The sequence below is a fragment of the Urocampus carinirostris genome, chromosome 12, assembly GCF_059441175.1.
Source record: "Urocampus carinirostris isolate Australia breed hairy pipefish chromosome 12, RoL_Ucar_1.0, whole genome shotgun sequence".
Lineage (NCBI taxonomy): Eukaryota > Metazoa > Chordata > Actinopteri > Syngnathiformes > Syngnathidae > Urocampus > Urocampus carinirostris.
Genome location: NC_142360.1, coordinates 15,564,226 through 15,581,604, shown reverse-complemented (window position 1 = coordinate 15,581,604; position 17,379 = coordinate 15,564,226). Strand labels below are relative to the sequence as shown.

Below are 17,379 nucleotides of genomic sequence, written 5' to 3'. Positions count from 1 at the left end.
TCGGGGGGCCACACGATAGAACAAACATTCTGTCGGGGGCCGGACTAGTAGACTAAAGAGAAAGAAAAAGAGAGATAAAGAAATAAGAGAAAGAGGGAGGGAAAAGGAGAGAGGGCGGAACAAAGAAAGAAAAAGAGAGAGAGGGAGACAGCGTGAGAAACAAAAGATAAAAAGTCATGAGAGAGGGGGGAAAAGAAAGGGAGAGGAAGAAAAAAATCCAAAGAGAAATAGAAAGACAGAAGGAGAGAAAAGAGAAAAAAAGCGCAAAGGGTAGGAAGAGAGAAAGAGAAAAGAGAGAAAAGGAAAAAGGGAAGTTAGAGCAAAAGAGGTTAAAAGACACAGAGAGAGAAAGAGACAAAAAGCAACAAAGGAAGAGAAAAAGAGAGACACAGAGAGTGAAAGAGACAAAGACAGAGTGGGAGAAAAGGGGTTGAAGAGAGAAAAAAAGAGAGAGAGAGACAGAGAGAGAGAGAGAGTGGGAGAGAGAGAGAGAGAGAAATAAATACAAGTACAGTGTCTTTGTTCAAGGCCCCTGGCTTTGGCAACATCATGTTGACATATTTCAACCTGCAGCTTGCTTTTCTCTTGCGCTTCTCTGAGTGTTGTCTCGCGGGCCGGATTCAATCCCTTAGCGGGCCGCCTGTTTGACACCTATGGGCTAGAGAATTTGCAATTATTTCTTTGTATAGTGGGAGATAACAAAGTGAAGCTCTTGTAGGTAAGGTGAGATCCTATATGCAAAAAGTCATGTTTTCCTTTTTTCCTCGCATGTTTGAAAGAGCAGGAATTATTTGATGTTGGAAATAATATTGTCACTGGCTTGGTGGAGTGCTTACAAACGACCGATACAGTATAATCCAAATCCAATACAAATAAAGACGAACAACAAAATATTTTAACGTGTGGTTCCAGGAAATTAGGGCTGTGAATAAGGCCCCCCCAAAAAACATGATTTCTATCTATCTGTCTGGACGCTTATGATTTTAATTGATTCCCAACAATGAACCCCATCAAACACATACTTAGTTTTAGTATTTTTTTATTGATCAAAAGATGCATCATGTGCAAAAGGATAACTGACCTGCGAACTATAGTTTTCCCACCCCAGCTCTGGGTGCTCAGTACCCTAAAAGCTCTGAACCTAAAATCGCCTCTAATGATGTGGATCTAGAAAAATGAAATAATAATAATAAATCAATCATGGCTCTTTGAGTCATAAAGGTTCCCAAAACCCTGGTCTATCCCTATTGTTTGAAAGACTGTCATAAAATGTGCACCTTGTGATTGGCATTTAGTTTATTATGATTAAGTGTCATTGTAAAAATAATGAACTGTGTCATCTGTCGCGCAATACGTTATCCACTGCCTCAACTTTTGGCAGAACAAGTGTTCTTTATCGTCTTATCAGTGTGCAGGCATCTAACAATGAGACATTGTGAATCTGAGCGCAGGCGCAACTTCCAGCCCTCACCCAAACTTACTCGCCACCGTTGCTCCTCACCGTCGCATTCTGGTTGTCCCTGTTTGGGCACGACCAGCGCTGCCGATTTCGTAGGCTGATAACGCCAGGAATGCTGCTCGGAGAGGAAACGTGGGCCGGACAGATTTTAAGACATGTGGGGCATGAGTGTCTTTCCTAGTCCTAAAATGTACCCCCCAAAAAACAATGAGATAATTAGTGGGTGAAAAAAAAAGGATTTGTAGGTTCTGACCCAAGTTTTAAGAAAAAACTGATATCGGGTGTAGGCGTGCATATGAAAAAGTAACTACTGGGCAGAAATAACCCCCAGCAAGCTGATTGATTGTGGTGCTAACTACGTTTCATGCTAGGATTAGTCCAATCATTATCAAAAATTGGATATTTGGAACAATCCGTAAGAATATTACATGCATAGTGACAACCAAATAACACTGTACACAAGGTATTTGCGAGTTTACCAACTACATAGGCCAAGCAAGGCACTCTTTTTTTTCATCAAAAAATCTCGAGGACCACCGTCCATTGAAAATGTTCCAAAGTAATTCCCAGAACCAGTCTTTTTTTAAAAGGTCAAATTATCATGTGGCCTAGATTGACAGTATAACGTTTTACTTATCATTTATGGTCACCATGGCTCAGGAGGAAATACAGATGATTTGTTTAGGTTAACATTTTTGGTTGGATTCAAAATTTTAACATATTATTTTTCTTTTTTGAAATATTTTTACTGAATTTTTATCATATGTTTCTGGGAAAAAAATACTAAAAATAAGCAAAAATTATCTGCCAGTGAAGAAATATTTTTTTACCATGTTATATAATTTTCTTCCCTTTTTCTTCAAAGTAAGTAAATAATAATTCAACTCAATTTGTTTTCACATTTACCTTACGACACTAATTACAGGATGATTTCATTTGTGTCACTCACCAAATTGAACGAATTTCTTTACTGTGCTGCTTGTTTCCTTCGCTCTCCAAAAGTGACCTTTATTACTGTGTCCTATGTGTTTATAAGATGTGCTAATACATGGCTTGCCAAAAAAAACTTGTATATGGATGGATACAACTGTGGCATCGACTATATATGGACTTTTGCATTTTCACCATAGTGGCACAATGTAAAACATTAATGTCCCAGACACATGAAGCTTTGTTAGCGAGTCGGCCGGACTTTGCGTGTATCATTCATCTCAGTAGTTGTAAGAATTTATAATCCCAAAATCTGATTTCTTTGTGCGTTTTACGGGTTTCAAACTCAATTTACCGGGGCCCACTGGAGTTATTTCTGACCAATAGGTGGTACATATGCTGCCCTACTTACGAACTAGATAGGTTCCGGACGATCGTTTGTAAATTTAATTTGTTCGTAAGTTGCCTCAGTGCGATATTTTGTATGTTTAAGGCTTGTATAAGTAACCTGTATTGTTTTGTACCAAAAGATGAACATTTCATAAAATAACATGCTCTATAAAGATAAATAAAGTTAAGTTTAACTTAGTCTTGGAATGTGCGCTTCTAGAGGTCCTACTTCATGGTAGAAAGTGGCCAACAAAAAAGCGATCCGACCATTTTCTCAACCGCATCAAGCTTTCCTATTCCACGTTCATTTTAAAAGAAACGGCTCGCCTCTTCTTTACACTTTACACCAACCATATTGAATGGATGCATGAGATATTAAACAATAAAAATGTCAAAGTTAGTAAGAGATAGTGTAGACATAAACAGTATAGAATGTTTACACACGAACCAGGAAGAGGATTTTTTTACTTCCGGGTGAATGCTGGGTGACCCCTCACAGCGCCCCCACACGCCGGTAGCGGCGAAAAGAAGCACTACAGTAATGTCCTGTACTTTTTCGACATTCTGAAAAAAATGTTCTTATCTACCGTTTTACGTAAGTCGAATGGCCGTAAGTGGGGGAGTTTCTGTATGTAGGTGCGCCTTATAGTCCATAAACTATGGTAATTAGTAAGGACATAGCATCCATATAAAACCAGCGCAGGCTGCGCTAACATGTTTTATATTAAGGCAGGGGCCACAAACCATCATTTTGTGGGGTGCAAATGACCCACGGGCTGAAAGTTCGAGACCTTTACATAATCTGAATACCGGGAATAGTCAATTCCCAATCGGATTATTGACAGCATGAAAAAGTACCCACCGATCGTGACGTCTTTGTTGGCATTTGACCTTGCCCACAGCCAGTAGCCACCTGATCCCTCCCTTCTGGTTTTCCCCATCGGACTTGTTCTGCAGTTAAATGCTGACTCCGGGAATTCTGATCCGTTTCCCGTCCGCAGGAATAATGGAATCAAGTTGGAAGGCGGGCTCCGGAATATTTCTGCGATCACATACTTTTTTCTGAAGGCCGTTCCTGCAATTAATGTTCAGTTTTGCATAAATATGTGACGAAGTGCAATACATTTGTTGTGATTATACTTGAGTAAAGAGTTGAGATTCCTATGTGTGTCAGTTTTATTGTGGCGGTGTGTGTTCATTTTAGAGCGTCCGTGCTCATCAGAATGACAGGGCCACCCATTAGAGGTCACTTAACACATTGTGAGCAGGCCACGCTGCGCAGGGAGGCAAGGAAGGAAACCTGAGCTATAACTCACACAACCACTAAATCGCTCACTCTCTCTCTCTCCTTTGCTCACTCACTTAGGGCCACCAATCAACTTGAAGCCCCTGAAATCACAACTACTGCTTAAGGTCCCCTTTATGGAGCAAAGTCACACTTTTTCACTTAATGAGAATAATAATAAAAATCTCAAGGCACACTTGGAGAAAAAGGCGTTGAAACAGTGTGAATTATGTATTGCCTTCTACTGTTAAAGGAACAATATTGACTCAAATAAAGGGTTCAAGAATAAAGATTCAAATAAAAAAATCATTTTAGGTTGATAAATTTGCATTTATTTGACATAAAATGAGCCTCGCCTATAAGGAACTGACATAATTGTCTGACATCTTGCTCCTACAGGTGTCTAAATGCTTCAAAAAGGCTGTACAAAAAATGAGATGTAAAACTAATGCTTTTTAGTCACTTTGAGTCTCCATAGTTTAAATTCTTCCTTTTTTTTTAGCATTCGTTTTCCGTTGCACATCACCATACGGCGACTTCTAGCTGTCAAATTATACACAGTGTCCCTTTAAGAGTACATTATTTCATTGAGCGTAAATCCTTTCGACATTGTATACAAGATCTTGGAAATTACATGAAATTGATCATGCAAATGTGTCCCGGCACTGAATATTGACGTTGTGGTGCAGTATTATTTTAAGAGTGGAAAAAATATAATATATCTTGCCTATGTATAAAAAAAGAGAATTTTCATCTTATTCCTCGACTTTTTTTTTTTTTGCTGCTAAATGTCATTGCACCAGTTATTCATTGCACTATTGTTCTGGTGCACTTACCACATAGGCCAGGCTTCAAGCACTACCCTGTAAATATTTTTATAATCCTAGTTTTCTCTTTTAAGCTTTTATTACATGTTTGTCCTGGAGTGCTAATCCTGTTGTAAACAATGTTCGCAGTGTGGTTATGAATGACAATAAAGGCATTTCTTCTTCACTTCTTAGCTGCTGATTCCGCCATATTTCCACCAAATTAAATCCCTAAATAATAACGGTACCACAATGTTTATATTCCGAGCCAGAAGTTATCACTTGAAGGGACATTGTGTATTATTTGAGCACTAGATGTCACTGAAAGGTGTACTGCAACCAAAAATGAGTGCTAAAAAAAACTCGAGGAAGATTATCACCCAGGGCAACTTTCACTTTCTTTCCAGCCTTTTTGAGGTTTTTGGCTACCCATAGCAGCAAGATGGCGGCCAATTATGTGAACTACTTTATTTTGATCTACGAGTATTTTATAAAATGAACGTTGATAAAAGAGGTCATGTATTTTTTAAAAATAATTTAATTGTTGATGTTTTTTACTGAACAAAGTTTTTAACCAATATGAGCTGCTAAATAACACACTGTCCTTTTAAACAATCTTAAACACACAAGCCTGGACAATTTCACATGATAGTAGTATTGTAAACATTGTTGAAAGGAATTGACAATCAATGAAATAAAATCCTTTTCACCTAAGGTAGGCAGAGAAATTACTTAATTACGCAATACAATCATTTTGAAATATGGAGTATGGTATAGGTTGACAGGTTCGAGAATGCAAAACCTGAAGTGCCTTTGTCGCTCGCGCTCCTTCATTCATTGTCCTTGAATGACCTTGTGACTTTTTGCTGGCAGGACTACTTGCAAGGAGACAGCAGCAAAGCGCATCACAAGCTAGCGTGGAAGCCCGAGGTGACGTTTGAGGTCAGTCTCGAACCTCCAACCCATTTTTTTTTTTTCTTTGATACATTTATTGAGCCCCTTATCGCTCCTTTGGAAGACCGATCCTGCCATATGTAGAAATAAATATATGAATTAATACTTACAAATATCCATCCATCCATTATCCTCAGTAGGGTCGCAGGGGTGCTGGAGCCCATCCCAGCCATCCTCGGGCAGGGGAAAGCCAGGACTGGTTGCCACCAAGGGTACACAGAGACAGTCAACTCAGTCGCTCATTCACACCTAGGGACAATCTGTGCCGACCAATTAACCTGACATGCATGTTTTGGGAATGTGGGAGGGAACCAGAGTGCCCCAAAGCACGGGCGAGAACACGCAAACTCCGCACAGGAAGTCTGGTAGCTGGATTGGATCCCCTGGCCTCAGAACTGTGCTGCGGACGCGCTAACCACTCACCCGCCCTGCCGCCCACGAACAAATATTTGCCATATAAGTAAATGAACACATGAAAACAATTACTTAACACCTAAATATATGGCATAAATGCAACATATTCTTTTATTTATGAATTTTGTCATTTATTTTTTTCAGTATTTATTTTGTCTTTATTATGTATTTTTTGTGTATTTTGTCACAATAAAATGTTTTCCAAATGAGGCAGGGGGTCAAACTGGCTGATTTTTGACATATTGGTTGTCAGACGGCAGCACGGCGGCTGAGTGGTTAGAGTGTCCGCGGCACAGTTCTTAAGTCATGAGATCGAACCTTCCTGTGTAGAGTTTGCATGTTCTCCCCATGCTTGCGTGGGTTTCCTCCGGGCACTCCTCCCACATTCCAAAAACCATGCATGTCAGGTTAATTGGCCGGTCCAAATTGTCCATGGTGTGAATGTGCGAGTGAGTTGTCTGTCTCTGCCACTGGCTGGCAACCAGTTCAGGGTGTTCCCTGCCGACTGCCTGAAGACGGCTGGGATGAGCTCCAGCACCCCCGCGACCCTACTGAGGATCAGTGGTGCAGATAATGGATGGATGGTTGTCAGACAGTGCACAGATGAGCTCCAATGCCTTTCTTCCCTCAGCTGGCTGTCAACAACCAATAGGTGAAAAGCTCAGTCAGTTTGACCCGCCCTCCTGTTTTTGTTTAACATTTTGTTGTGTCAAAATTCACAACAAAATACCTGACACGTTAATTACCGAAATAAATTACCAAAAATATGATGCATAATTATGATAGTAAATTTAGGTATTATGTGATTTAATAAATAAATGGCAGGACCGCACCTTCTTACTTCCCCACTGTCACCACCTAAAGGAGTTCATGAAAATATTTTTTTTTTGTAGTATTCATCGAAAAATAAAAATAAAAAACAATGTTATTTGACTTCTAAAAAATCTGCCCATTTCATTTTTTGATAGTGACATGTTGAGAAGGTTTTTTTCTTTTTTTTTTTTTGTAAAACAAGGGTGGGCAAACTAGCATTGTGACAATTTGAGTGTGCTACAAAAAATAGAAATACGACTACAGTAATTCGACAAAAAAAACTACAGAAATACTACAAAACTTAGTAAGTAATTAAGAGCTTTAACCAGGATTTTAATACATCGTTTTTGCTTTATTTCAACATTTGATGACATTAATGTATTTTAAAACAAATATACATAAATAAATAACATGTAGATCCCTGCATGTATATAGTCACTCATAAATGCTTATTTGAAAAAATTGGATAGGTCTCCAGGCTCGGGCCACCTGGCATCCCGCTACTCCAAAAAGCTTGCCCACCCCTGTCGTAAGAGGAGCCTGCCTTCAAAAATGTCACTTGGAATTTATTTTGATGCTTCATCCTCCCCAAAATCAAATTACATTTTGGGGTTCCCGGATTAAATATGCCCTTTTCTAATATGCAAAAACCCTGCCCTCCTCTGCACTATATGGCATAGAAAAGTTATCCCTGATACTGGCCGGTAAATATGAGGTGGTGTGTGTTGCAGGAGCTGGTGAAAGAAATGGTGGAGGCAGACATCGAGCTGATGAAGAAAAATCCAAACGCATGAAGTCTGTGCCGTAACAGCACATCATGAAGGACCATCACTTTTTAGCGTTTTTCAGCATTTCTCTTTTTATATCATTCTACAATCGAAAATCTCCTTTTGCCACATACTTTTTTTTATTTAAAGCAGCGCATACATATGAAAATAATGCACTATTACTTTAAACTCCCACACAGTTATTGTATAGGATTGTTATTATTGTTGTTGTTGTTTTATGCATCTGGCCTTAAAAATCGGATTTATGTTTTGCATTTTAAAGATCTTTTTTAAAGTAATGGATGTGAAATTTACATAAAAACCTCATTGATGTCATAAAACATGGAACGCATACGTGCAATAAAGAATTTTAAACAAATCGCACCACACTTATGCTTTTTATTTTTCACATAATAGATGAACTGCTCTTTTGCCTGACGGTTTTGAGTTTGTATGGGGTGGGCTATTATTTAAATTTTATTTTTAAATTGTGATTTAATAACTATGTTTAATTATCAAAACCACAAATCAATTTTCAACTCGATTTGTGCAAGACTGCCTTCCTTTCAACCTTCTTTGACAGAAGCTCAACTGAAGGCCAGCACCGCCAGCGCTTTCCAATATATGCGTGTCCATGTGCGCTCTTGTGCACGCGCCCGAACTTGTTATGTCAGCACGGACACCAAACGAGAAGCAGATGTGAACAGATTCGAATTGAGATCCCGAAAAAAGCGCGCCTTGGGCCTTTTACTGATGCGCTAATGTTAAATGTTATTTATTTGTTTCGATTAGATTTATGAAAAGTCTGTGGTTCCGGTAATGTGTAAATAATTCAAATACATTTAGCCTAATGATGTTTGCTTTATCAAAAGCAGATTTAAAATTAAATCATCTGAAAACACAACCTCATTTAAAACAGTTTTATTCTAGACTGATTATTAAAACCGTTTTATGCGGAAACTAACACATTTTTTGTTTGTTTTTCTTCGTAGGTTATTTGCAAATTTGATTTTTATTGACTGTGCTTTCTCCATAAAAAGCTAAACCATGTGTTCTTAATTTTTGGTGTAGCCCAATTGACTACCATTAATATAGAACAGGTTGTTTACTGTTGTGATGTCCAAAATGTATTATCTTGAACTGTGTGTTAAACAATCCCTGCATCGTTTCTCAATGATAATGACATTCTTTAAATCAAAATAGATATATATTTAAAATGTATAAGTGCGGCCTTGGTGGGCTTTTGCAGATTGACAAGTTTGCGAAGTTTCCTACGTGCACTCAACTACAATTAAAAATTATAAGAAAAATTAAAATAAAGAAGCACTTACGACTGATTTTTGGAGCGGCTTACTAGCAATTGCGGCAATGCCTCTGAGCATGTTTACCCGATTTAAGGACATCGTAATGTTTTAAATTCTAACACATTCAACTGTGATCGTGCCCAAAGAGCAAAATGTATAATGTATAAAATCTTTAGCAAAATAATAATAATTTTTTTTAGAATAGAATATACCTTTATTGTCATTGTTACAAAATGGGTTAACATATTGTGACAACGAAATTGGGCATTTTGAGATATTATATGTGTAGATTATATTATTATATTATTATTATATATATTATTATTATTATATTAAATATATAATATTGAGAAACAAATAAGAATTAAGACGTCAAAAAACTTACATCCTAAAACGTACAAAGCAAATTTTCTAGTATTTGCTTGTATTCCTCATCGGTGATGGATAATTCAATAGTCCCAATTTGGCCTTATTTCTACCCTCATTTTATATGTATATTTTAGCTTTTCCAAAATACACATATATAAGCCGCGCTTAGGCCTATTCTATTTAGAGCCTCAATTAATTAATGCGAATCCTCATTACAAATAAAATCAATTAGAACAACAAAGCCACAAAACAGACACTAAATCACTACTCCGATTCGAATCCAGGCATTTTATTCAACCAACAAAAATTGAATGCCTTCGAAAACACTTGGACAGGTTAGGAACACACGTAAAACAAAAAAGGCTACAAATTCTCCCTTTAAAAACAAATACGGTGTTAAGAAGGCATAAAACACGTGGGGGGGGGGGGGGGGGGGAGTTCATGACTGGCCTTTGGGAAACCTATTCAGCACTCATGGAAATAAATATATTAGGATATCATCTATAGAGGTCAGCACGCTTACTATCGGAATCGTTTGATATAAAAGTATAAAGGTTTTGGTACAAAGATGCTTTTGGTGGCAATAAAAAAGTAGAAACACTCGCATGTCAAATAAGGCATTATGGTCAAATGAAGAATTTGGGGGTCTATTCGGTTCAAAGGTTTATTTGTTTATGTATTTAGCAATTTCATTTATTTAGATTACTTACAGTACTTATTTAATAAATGTATGCATATTTTACTGTACTACAGAAATTTAAATATTAAGTTATAGGCTAGATGGTTTTCGTTTTCTGGTATTTGTTTTTTAGATTGTTTGGTAATTGGAAATGGGTATTTATTTGTTTATATATATCATAACTTCTTTTTTTTTTTACTACTTCTGCTTTTTAACCCTCCTGTGGTCCTTGGGCCAAAATGAAACGTCACGGTTTTGTTACAAATGCAGAAAAAAAGTCATCTAAATGTTTTTTAATTTTCTTTTAATGTTATGGCTTTTCCTAGATTGATCCCATCAGTGGGAAAAAATACATTTTGTTTCTATTCACATTTCCAGGTACACGGTTTAAAAAAATCAGATGGTATTTAAAATACTGTATATCAAATATGACTTATAGTTATAGCGTAATGCAATAATATTCATAACAATATTACTATTAATAATAGTAGTTATAATCATAGTTATATTAATGACAATAATGATAATAAGATGTACAACAATTTAAATCAAATTGATTTTTTTTTCATTTTCTGTTTTTTTCAACCTTGAGTGTCCTGAAAGGCCTTTTGAAATTCATTTTTATTATTATTGTTACTACTATTATTATTATTATTATTGATATTATCATTATAAATCTAAATCTGAAACCAAATTGTTTTATTTTTTAACCCTGCTGCCGTTTTTCAAGATTGTAATTGTAGTGTGGCCCAAAAAGGCGATTGTCATCGTGAGGTTCTCAGAACTCGCTGCAGTTGTGGACAAAATGAGGGCAACATAGGGTCAGTTATCAAATACTGTAATTATAATGACATAATACAAGACTCATGATATCAATAATTCATATTATTATTATATTGTTTGTTCAACAAGTAATACCAAAGTGACCCCTTAATCTGTATTTAATGCAAAATATTTTTATGTTTGACCCTACTGCAGTTTTTTAAAGGTAGTAATTTAGTGTGGCCCTAAAAAGGCGATCGTCATCATAAGTTTTCAGAACTTGCTGCAGTCGTAAACAAAAGCTCCCGAAGTTCTGTAAATGGACTGTGTGGCTGGGAAGGCCACCTGACAACCGTTATTCCCGTTAAACGCAGTTCCGTTCAACCCAATCCGCTGGGACTCGAACATCTCCCGAACCGAGTGAAAACTCTGCTGCTGGGACGGGTACCCAGCGCTCAAATGACTGATATCGCCGTACCAGGACCCGAGGCGACCCTCCTGGGTCTGATTGGCCTGGTTCGCAGTGCTGGTGACGCAATAGTCGGGTAAAGTCTCGTCCACTGGGCTTGACGTTACCAGGTGACCACTCCCGGAGGTACGGTCCCCTGCGTAAAGGCTCATGGCTTGCATGTTGCAGTGATAAGTCGAGTTTGGAGAGTTCTGGCTGCAAGGGTAAGATGACGTCTGAGTGGGAGAATAGCCGAGAGTCAGGGAGGGGGTCGCCGTTGCACTCCGAGTGGAGGCAAGCTGCGGAGGTGGTGTGAGTTGTCCCGGGGGCGACGTTATTATGTTGTCCACGCTGAACCCCGTTACTGGGTGCTGGTGAGGGTGCCGAGGACTCCCGCTAGACGTGCTGCTCCTACTGTCAGGACTCTCCACCTTAGGAACCGTGTGGAGAACGGGCGATGTTTCTCGAGGCGGGCTGCAGGTTCCATTTTCTGTCTTAATGTCCTGGATCCGCAGCGGTTGCGGTCCGTCTGGATCCTGCCCCGCATGGAAAACCTCCTTAACGCACTCGTCCTTCTCTTTCTGCGCGTCTTTCTTCTTAAACCTCCTCCGTCGGCGCAAGAAGCTCCCGTTCTCGAACATGTTGTAGGAATCCGGGTCCAGGGTCCAGTAGCTCCCCTTGCCAGGTTTTTTGTCGTCGCGAGGCACTTTAACGAAGCACTCATTGAGTGACAGGTTGTGTCGGATGCTGTTCTGCCAACCTTGTTTGTTGTCCCGGTAGAAGGGGAACCGCTCCATGATGAACTGGTAGATGCCGTTCAGTGTGATCTTCTTCTCGGATGAATTCTGGATGGCCATGGTGATGAGGGCGATGTATGAATAAGGAGGCTTCACCATGTCCTTTGGCAGCTGGTGTTGCTGTTGTGGGCTATACGGACCCGGGTAGGCGCGTCCTACACCAAACCCAGAAGGGTACTGGTCGTAAACGCTCATGGACATTCCTGCATAGCCTCCACCGCCGGCCCGGTAAAAGTTCTGCTCACCTCCCAGGTAGGGAACCACCCCCAGCGGGTTAGGGCTGGACACCGAGTAGCGTGCCTGCATTTCCGCCCAAGTTCGGCTCTGCTCGGTTCTGGGCCGCAGTCAATATCCTGCGGTGGACATTTGGAAAGTCAGCTCCGGGATGCTGCAGTCCGAGCGCAGAGAGCGAGGAACATTTTGGAGGGGAAGGTTGGAGTGTTGTCCTCCCTTTTGCTCAGAGAATTTCTCCGCCCTCTGAGCTGTGATACTGAATTTGATTGGTGGATTAAGGCGGACCAATGCAGAAAACCCGCGTCGCTTCGAAGAGAAGTGCGCCTTGGACACAAATCCAGTTCCTCCCCCAAATGCTCAGAAAAAAATATCCCGCTTAGGTGGTCACCTTCATTTATTGGGTTCACAACGCCTAAAAAAAGGTAAATACTGTACAAAAACGCATCGTATAAATTGTAGTTTTTAAGGGAACGAGTTATTTTTCACTAAATTTTACTGTATCATACATGTCAAGCACATTGATGATTGCAATTATCCTTATGATAATAAGCGATCATAAACCATGCAAACCCAACGCAGAACCTATTCACTCACAGCAAGGCAGATGAGGAATAAAAAGATCACTTGAACCAATTTTTGTTTACTAAATAAACAACACCAACAATTCCTTCAGCATCTTTCTTCCCCCACTTGCTGTAAATTCATTGTTGCTTATCGTGCGTAAAGTAGATTTAACATTAGAGCCAAAATGGGCAAGACGAGAAAAGCGAGGTTTTGTTTTGTAATCTTTATTTTGTTTCCGTGCTAAAGTGTCATATAAGATACACAATTTGAAATTATCAAAAAACCGTAAAACAAATTCGTAGTTAAGTAGACCAGTATGCTGTATTGCGTAGTGCCACCAAAAATGAGTGCTACAAAGTAAAGAAACAATACAAACTAAGGCCTCTCCAATTAAGTGACAAACCTTACAACTTTTCATATTTGCTTTGCCTGGTGTAAAATTATGTCGCTCCCTCGAGGTGGAAGTCCATGTTATGTCCAATTAATGCTTATTACTCGACCTATGCGTATTTTAAAAAAATGCATGTTCATATGATAGTTCATGCATTTTTGCGTATCATTATATCAATACGGGTTTCTTTAACGAATACATTTTTACTGCTAGGAGGTGCGAAATAACAAACAATCTCTTTAAAAATCATCTCTTGGTTTATAAACAAAATAGGACCCCCTAATCTCGCTTCAAATGTCAGCATTCATGCTTCATCCTGCTAAGAAAATGTATATTTTATGTGTTTTGTCATCTAGTATATTGTTACGTTTAAGGGTTTTTAAAATTCAGTACCTCCTAGTATAGTTAAAAAGTTCGTTAAAAACATAATGATTTAAATAATAAGACAAAAAGCATGGACTATAATTATACTCTGCTTTTTTAATACCCATAGAACGAAAAAACTGGATTTATTTCACTTAACATGAGCCATGGGGAGCTGACATAATTTTCTGTTATCTTGTTGCTACGGGTACCCAAAAACCCCAAAAAGGCCGGGCAAAACATTGTGTTTTGGTCACTATGAGTCCCATGGATTGTTTCCTGAGCTTTTAAGAACTTGCTTTCGGTTGCACGACACAATACAGCGTTATCAATCGGTCCAATAATACACACTGTCTCTTTAAATACTAGTAAAAGAACACAAGTACAGTATAACTGGTCCTTGCTGTGCTCGGACACAGGTCGATTGCACCTATAATAGCTCTAAAATGCATTTTGTTTTTCTTCCATTGTATTTCTTATGCAATTGCGTGTTTCTTACACCTTTTTCCTCAGAATTAGTTTTCCAAATCATCACCAATTCATTAGATTTGTCAAATCATATTTCAGAAAGCTCTAAAGCGTCTAATCCTGGTGTTATTAAGTTTGTGCACGAAATTCGTGCCAAATACTGAAAATACGTTATTATCAAGAAAATTGAAACATGTTCCAACAACGAGGCGCATTAAAAATGTGACTACAATTTCACACGTCGTTTCTTGCCAAATGTCGTCATCTAGTGGCCAAAGCTTGGAAGTGAAGAAGTAAATGGTAAATGATCTGCATTTATATAGCGCTTTTCAAGTCAATAAAGACCTCCCAAAGCGCTTTACAATGTGCTTCACACTAACCCATTCACACGCACCATTAGCGGCTATGCAGCCATGGAAGGCACCGACCTGCTTATTGGGGGTAATAGGGATTCAGTGTCTTACCCAAACAAAATTAACATTGTGACATAACACAAGTTATAAAATGATTCATTTAGTCTAAGTATAGTGTTTCATTATTATGGATCACATGTCTCATGTCTATGTTCTTGCACATGTCGACTGCACTACGTTTACTGCTCACCTTGCACAATGCCTGACCATTTCCTTTTTTTCTGCACTATGATGTCCATGTTTGCACCAATGCATATGCTGACTATTTTTTTGCACTATGATGACTTTGCACCAAATGCAATATTGCACAACCCTTACGATACCAACGGTATCACGACAACACTGTATGTAACATCCCACATGCCGACATTTCTTGTGTAAATACCATGTAAATTATAACTATAGCCTTATCCCCCTTGTTTTATAACCTTATCTTCTCTGTTCCTTTATCTTCTTGGCTCATACCTCACTGTGAATGTATAAAACTGGAGTGTCATGCCCAATTTCGTTGTCACAATATGTTAACCCATTTTGTAACAATGACAATAAAGGTATATTCTATTCTATTCTATTCTATTTTGATTTGGGGTCAGTAAGGAGCCAAAAGAGCTGGCTAACTTTAGTGGCCAAAAGGGACTGTTCTTGAAAAAGAGCCACAATTTCAGTAACTTCCAAACAAAAACGTCCCCAATGTTTTTTCACAGGGCAAAAGGCAGGAGGATTTGAAAACTGCTAAAATATTTTCTATGCTTTATTTGGCAAACATTATTTTACCTTTTGGCGTTTCCATGGCGTGGATTTTGGTGCTGATCACGTTGAGGCCTTAACTTCCGGGTCTTGCAAGTTATCTGATATTTTTTTTTGTAATGAGCGTCACACGTTTTTCACCAACAACTTAATTTTAGGATTTTCAGTTCAATATACAATAAAATTAAAATACAGGTGCCAAGTATGACGGAAGTGTCCACACAATTAAGTCCTTAAATGGATGAATAAATGCTAGGGAAACTGTTTAAAATAGGTGAAATTAAGTCCAAAAACTGAGAAAAAAATAGTGTTGACACCTTGTTTTACCTATTATTTAAAAAATTCACATGTTCAAGTTTCGCACACATTTTTCATGGCCAAATTCAAGCACTTTTTAAAGACTTTCCAAGCTAATTTTAAAATTTCTCCAGTACCATTTAAAGAAAAAATCACGTGTGGATAAAGTATTTTGCAGAGCCACAAATATGCGATTTATAAATGTGATTTTTAATCTTGCGTGTGCATTTATACAGGTAAATAATTGTTAGAGCTTGAGTAAATCATGAATATATTTGTGGTTCTGAAAAATACGAGTGTAAACATTTTTCTGAAAAATCTCCCCATATTTAGGTGTTGGGTAAAATAACGGTAATTTGTCGCTTACATTTGCAGTTGCATTAATTGATACGTAATACATGCACTGATACACATTTCATAGTGCCCTGTTTAGGTGGAGAATCGACCTATCCTCCTAAGCGTAACCCATAAGGGGGTAATGCCGCTTTATAAGACGATGCCATACAAACTAATGCCAGCTGCTGTTAATCAAAAGGGAATAAATGCAATGGCAAAGCAAAGCCACCAAAGAGCCGTTCCTAGTGGCACTGCAATACCAGGACGATGCGTGGAGTGGACAGAGCAAGCCCTTGATCCACCTCCAAACTCCAAAAATCAATTTAATATATGGTCCCCGGATAGGGGACGTATCAGATATCAGACTGACAAGAACAGAAACTACACTTTGAACTTAGCCAATAGGCCGAGAAGCGATGATAACAATTGATTTAGGGAAACACGCTTTAACCAAAAACATTCATTCTGTTTACATTCATTCAATACGAATCGATGGTATAACTCATAAAACTGATTTGCAATAGCGAAGCCATCCAATCACGTGGCATAGTTCGGACCAATTGCAAAGCGGCAATAAATATATTCCATGCATTCATCGACATTGCTGTATAATATTCTTTTTCTTCCAATAAAACATCGCAAAGATAACTAAGTCGTTTCAATGAGTTACAAATCCAAAGACAATAGCAGTTTTGTCGGCAAACCAAATATCCCTCGGACTAGTGATGTATCGCTCCCGAACGTAATGGCTTTAAAGGCCAGCTCTCCTCCCAGGAGGAGCCAGATACCTTAAAGGCGCTTTTTACTTCAACACCGTTTCTTTTTGCTTTGATATTTATATATAACCCTTTTTTGTATGTGACCCGTGTTTCAAATGATTCGTTGTTGCTTAGCGAAAGAGGCAGCTAATTTTAGTGAGCCGAAACAGCCGGTTTTCGAAAAAGAGCCCGGATACCCACCCCGAACACTAACGTCCCCCAATGAGGCCTTAACACAGTTTTTTCGCAAAACAAACGCCAGAATGTTTTAAAAGTCACCTAAATATTAATGATGCAGTTTGAACAAAGGTAAACATTCTTACATAAGTCATTTCACACCACAAAAAAAGGCCAATAAAGTTTTTGCACATGTTAAACATGGCCAAATGAAGCCACAGAAGAGAATACACGAGTTATGGATTTTATTATGTAAAAAAAAACGCTACTGAAGTAAAGGGTTTTGAATTTTATTAAATATGCATCTTATTGAGCATTAAAGGGAATATCATTACATCAAGTCGTTTTGGTTCTGCTGGTCATTTTTTATGTGAGTATATCATAATATATTGCATTTAAACAGCACACCCTGCGACCCTACTGAGCGGTGCAGATAATGGATGGATGGATGGAT

At 38.4% G+C, this 17,379-nt stretch overlaps 2 protein-coding genes and 1 non-coding gene across 3 annotated transcripts in view; 1 reads left to right on the top strand and 2 right to left on the bottom strand.

Moving 5' to 3' along the window:
* The window catches only part of gmds (GDP-mannose 4,6-dehydratase), a 114,384-nt gene extending 106,177 nt beyond the window's left edge, over positions 1-8,207 (top strand). The window contains exons 10-11 of the mRNA XM_088349509.1: positions 5,744-5,812; positions 7,783-8,207. Of these exons, the coding sequence (XP_088205635.1) occupies positions 5,744-5,812; positions 7,783-7,845 (132 nt within the window). The 3' untranslated portion in view covers positions 7,846-8,207. The remainder of the gene's footprint in view (positions 1-5,743; positions 5,813-7,782) is intronic.
* Positions 8,208-10,992: 2,785 nt separating this feature from the next.
* Positions 10,993-12,600, bottom strand: LOC148355063 (forkhead box C1-A-like). The gene has a single exon (XM_088349282.1). The coding sequence runs from the start codon at positions 12,481-12,483 to the stop codon at positions 11,206-11,208; it is 1,278 nt and encodes a 425-aa protein (XP_088205408.1). The 5' UTR covers positions 12,484-12,600; the 3' UTR covers positions 10,993-11,205.
* A 3,616-nt stretch (positions 12,601-16,216) lies between these two features.
* LOC148355062 (U2 spliceosomal RNA) lies at positions 16,217-16,408 on the bottom strand. The gene has a single exon (XR_015852331.1). It is a non-coding gene; the product is annotated as a U2 spliceosomal RNA (small nuclear RNA).
* Positions 16,409-17,379: the final 971 nt, after the last annotated feature.

Coding starts and splice junctions, on each gene's coding strand:
- LOC148355063 (XM_088349282.1), bottom strand. CDS start 12,483: ATGCAGGCACGCTACTCGGTGTCCAGCCCTAACCCGCTGGGGGTGGTT.